Consider the following 3,880-nt stretch of genomic DNA (forward strand, 5'->3'; position numbering starts at 1 on the left):
TATAGCGTTGTTTTCAATGCTTTGATATATAATGGGCTACTTTCACCTTGGAGCAATCATACGCTAGGGGTAAATGCCTGGGTGCACCTTAATGCAAGGATTTGTATCTTGACAGATTGATGTGATGTATGAAGAGGAGCCTCTGAAGGACTACTACACCCTAATGGATATTGCCTACATCTATACCTGGAGACGGGTGAGTATGGCCAGCGTGCATCTCCTGGGAGAGTGTGAGTCGTGGCTGGGGAGGGTGCTTACCAGGGTCTCTCCTTTGCCTCGCAGAATGGGCCTCTGCCCCTGAAATACCGGGTCCGACCTACTTGCAAGAGGATGAAGATCAGTCATCAAAGGGAAGGCATGAATAATAGCGGGGAGCTGGAAAGTGACTCTGGGAGCGACAAGGCGAGCAGCCCGGCGGGAGGCATCCCCTCTACCTCCTCCTGTTTGCCCAGCCCCAGCACACCGGTCCAGTCTCCTCACCCCCAGTTTCCCCACATCTCCAGCACCATGAATGGCACCAGCAGCAGTCCCAGCAGTAACCACCAGTCCTCCTTCACCAACAGAGCGCGAAAAACATCAATAAATGGTTCCTCAGCCACTTCGTCTGGTTGATGTGCCAACCAGGCTACAGCCCCTCCCCCCCCTCCTTTATATAGATCTCTCCATGCCATTACAGCTTTATAGATGCTAATCCATGTGACTATCGTCCAAATTGCTTTCTTTTGTAGTGACACTGAACTTGGCTATAAAGGGCGGACTACATGACATTCAGGATGGACATTAATGAAAACACAAGATTGAAATGTAAATTGTTTTCAGAGGACTAGGAAGCAAAGAAAGTTACACCTTCACCCGTTCTGAGTGATGCGGAGTTGTTTCCGTCCCTATCAGCTGGACTTGGGAGTCCGCAGAAGTTGATACAAATCCCGGGAAGTAGTTTGTTAATCCAGACTAACTCCTCCATTGCGTTCTCTTCAATTGTTATTGTTCTTATGCTGTTTTGTGAACCTGTAGAAAGCAAGTGCTTTTTCATCTTGAAATCCAACAAAATGGAAAGAATATGCATAGAATAATGCATATATGTAGCCATGTCACTGTGAATAACAATTTTTGCGTATTAGCCATTTTGATTCTTATGTTGCATCTTTTACTTCTCTGTTGCTGCACAGAACCGATCAAAAAAAGAGTAAACTTCAGTTTTACAATCTGTATGCCTAAAAGCGGGTATTACCGTTTTATTTACTGACTTGTTTAAATGATTCGCTTTTGTAAGAATCAGATGGCATTATGCTTATTGTACAATGCCATATTGGTATATGACATAACAGGAAACAGTATTGTATGATATATTTATAAATACTATAAAGAAAATATTGTGTTTCATGCACTCATGATATGGTTGTTAAATTTCTAAACTGGTTCGACCCTTGCAGATGCCGCCTGTTTGAGCTTTGCTCTTACTGCAAGAAACACTTTGCGTGTGAGAGCTACAGTATTAGGAAAGCACATTCAAGTCTCTGATAACCTGGAGGCAATTGGCAATCTTAAAAGGATTTTACTCGCTTTGTCTTTTTTTCCAAGTGATATATTTTTACTTTACCGAATGTTGAAGTGATGCAGTAAAGTTGGGACGTCGGAAGTCTTTGGTTACTTTTTTATTATTTGATGTGGTGGGACTGTGTTTTTTAAAAGCACATGGAATCATTATAGAAGCCATAAACTATTTGGTATAAATTTTAAGGAACCAGCAAGTCGCTGGATGAAGGCATTTTATCAAAATTTGTTTTAATATATATGTATATGGTACAAGTACTAACTTCATTAAAATTTAACAGGTACTTTAATATTTCCAATAAATTGGAGAGAATGCCTCCTCTTTAATGGCCTGCAAATAGGTGCATTTTATTAGAGGCTTCTAAGGGTTTGGAGTTGGGTTTTTTTTGGTTTGTTTTTTTTTTTCAGTAGAAGGAACTTTTCCACCACCATAAAATATGAACAGCCTTGAACACTGTTCAGTTTGTGCTTTGCTTTGGTCGAACTCGTGTGTGTTCATCACCCATCAGTTATACATTTGTGAGGGTGTTTATTCTATATGGATATTGTTTCATGTTTGTACGGGAAAATTGTAGTTAAACATTTCATTGTCTCCAGTCTGCAAAAGAAGCACAATTCTTATTGCTTTGTCTTGCTTATAGTCATTAAATCATTACTTTTGCATATAAATTGCTGTTATTTGTCCTGCTTGTTTTTATAGACCACGTGATTGCAAATCCTCCACAAGGTTATTACTTATTGATGTATAATGTCTTGTTAAACAAGAGTTGATATTTTTTCCTGTAGTAAACATGTACAGTTCAATTTCAACAGTAAAAACTTCAGTTTTATATACACGAATAACTTTCATTTATAGCTGATCAAAGAAATAAACAAATAAAAGGGATAATTCATTGAAAATAGCAAATGATCTCTGTTGGTGATGTGGTGTTAAAGTACAAACGTCTTGTCCTCATGGGAGGTCTTTCTGGATGTACAGAAGATTTTAGTGAGCAGAACACTAGAGTGCTAAAATAACAACAAAAAAAATTGCCTAGAAATCGTCATGATTTGTTTTGGTTGCCTGCCTCGAAAACATTTGCTGTTCTTTATTTGACCCCGAATTATTCTTGAAAATAAGCAAATGGTGTGTTCTTGCATCCCAGCCGGGCACAGGTTTTACCTCCTATCTGTTCAAACCTAGCCCATGTTAAACTGCACTGGCTGGGAAGGGAGGAACAGGATTTTCGTGGTGGCGAGTGCCAGGTTCCGCCTGTGCTGCTCTGAATCACTTTTCAAAGCCTCGGTGGAACTAAATGCGTTTTAATGTAAAGATATCTCTGCATGTGGCCGAGTGTCTATCTTGGCAAGATTCCCCCAACTATACGAGTTAATCACTCTGTGCTGGTTGAATTAATTCACCCAAAGACCGGCACTGAACCTGCAGCAGAGGCTTGCACGTTAGCACACCGATCAAATTGCGCTTATTTAAACTGGAAGTGGCTGATAATTACAACTTTTAGCATCAAAACGGAACTATGCTCGGTCTTCATAGCATGTCCGTGAAGCTCGAAGCAATGAATCATGAGCTGGATAATTCCCGTCGAGGTTTATTAAGCTCTTACAGCACTTTAGATATCTTCCACTTCGACATCTCCTGTCTGAAGAAGAACAAACGTTTTCAATAGCTCTCTTGCCGAGCTGCAGAAGCCGCAGAGGATGTTTGTGCTGCCATGTGAAACTTCTGTTTTGCTGCTGGCCCTGGGCAGATGGCACTGCGATGCGTATATATTGCTAAGCACAACTGGGAGGACGATAAAAGACAGCATTGTGGTGTTCTAGTTGCGGAGCTGCTGTGTCAACCTGCCCGGTGGTTTCACAATATTTTCCTTTGCAGCTACATAGCAAACGGGTTTCCTTACAAATGTACTTAAACCCTCCCCTGTTTGGAAAGAAATCTCCTGCCCGGTGTATGCAAGAAGAATCTTTTCATTGTCCGACGTTGCGTTTAAATAGGTGAGGGATAAAGCCCAAGTCTCCTGCGTTTTTCTGAGCTTGTTCAACAGGCAACCCAATCAAAGGCAGAGGCAGGAGCGGTCTGTGCCCGCTGGAAGATGATGTTTTTCTGCCTTGGACCGACCAAACTTTCCGCCCAGGTTCAGCTGTCTGCAGCCCCAAGCAGAGCTTTTGTGCCCGACCGAAATGGGGCATAGGCGGTAACGACCCAGCCCGGGGAAAAGAGAGAGAGGGAATGTAAGGCGATCCAACAGACTTCGGGAGAAGACAGGCAGAAACAGAGAGAAGGAACGCAGAAACATGCAGAAAGAGGAGGGTGACGAGCTTGCCA

At 42.1% G+C, this 3,880-nt stretch overlaps 1 protein-coding gene across 1 annotated transcript in view; it reads left to right on the forward strand.

The window, feature by feature from the left end:
- The window catches only part of BMI1 (BMI1 proto-oncogene, polycomb ring finger), a 4,283-nt gene extending 3,179 nt beyond the window's left edge, over positions 1-1,104 (forward strand). The window contains exons 9-10 of the mRNA XM_010143762.1: positions 116-196; positions 283-1,104. Of these exons, the coding sequence (XP_010142064.1) occupies positions 116-196; positions 283-612 (411 nt within the window). The 3' untranslated portion in view covers positions 613-1,104. The remainder of the gene's footprint in view (positions 1-115; positions 197-282) is intronic.
- The last annotated feature ends 2,776 nt before the right edge of the window (positions 1,105-3,880 follow it).

This window comes from Buceros rhinoceros, unplaced genomic scaffold (genome assembly GCF_000710305.1).
Source record: "Buceros rhinoceros silvestris isolate BGI_N320 unplaced genomic scaffold, ASM71030v1 scaffold41670, whole genome shotgun sequence".
NCBI lineage: Eukaryota > Metazoa > Chordata > Aves > Bucerotiformes > Bucerotidae > Buceros > Buceros rhinoceros.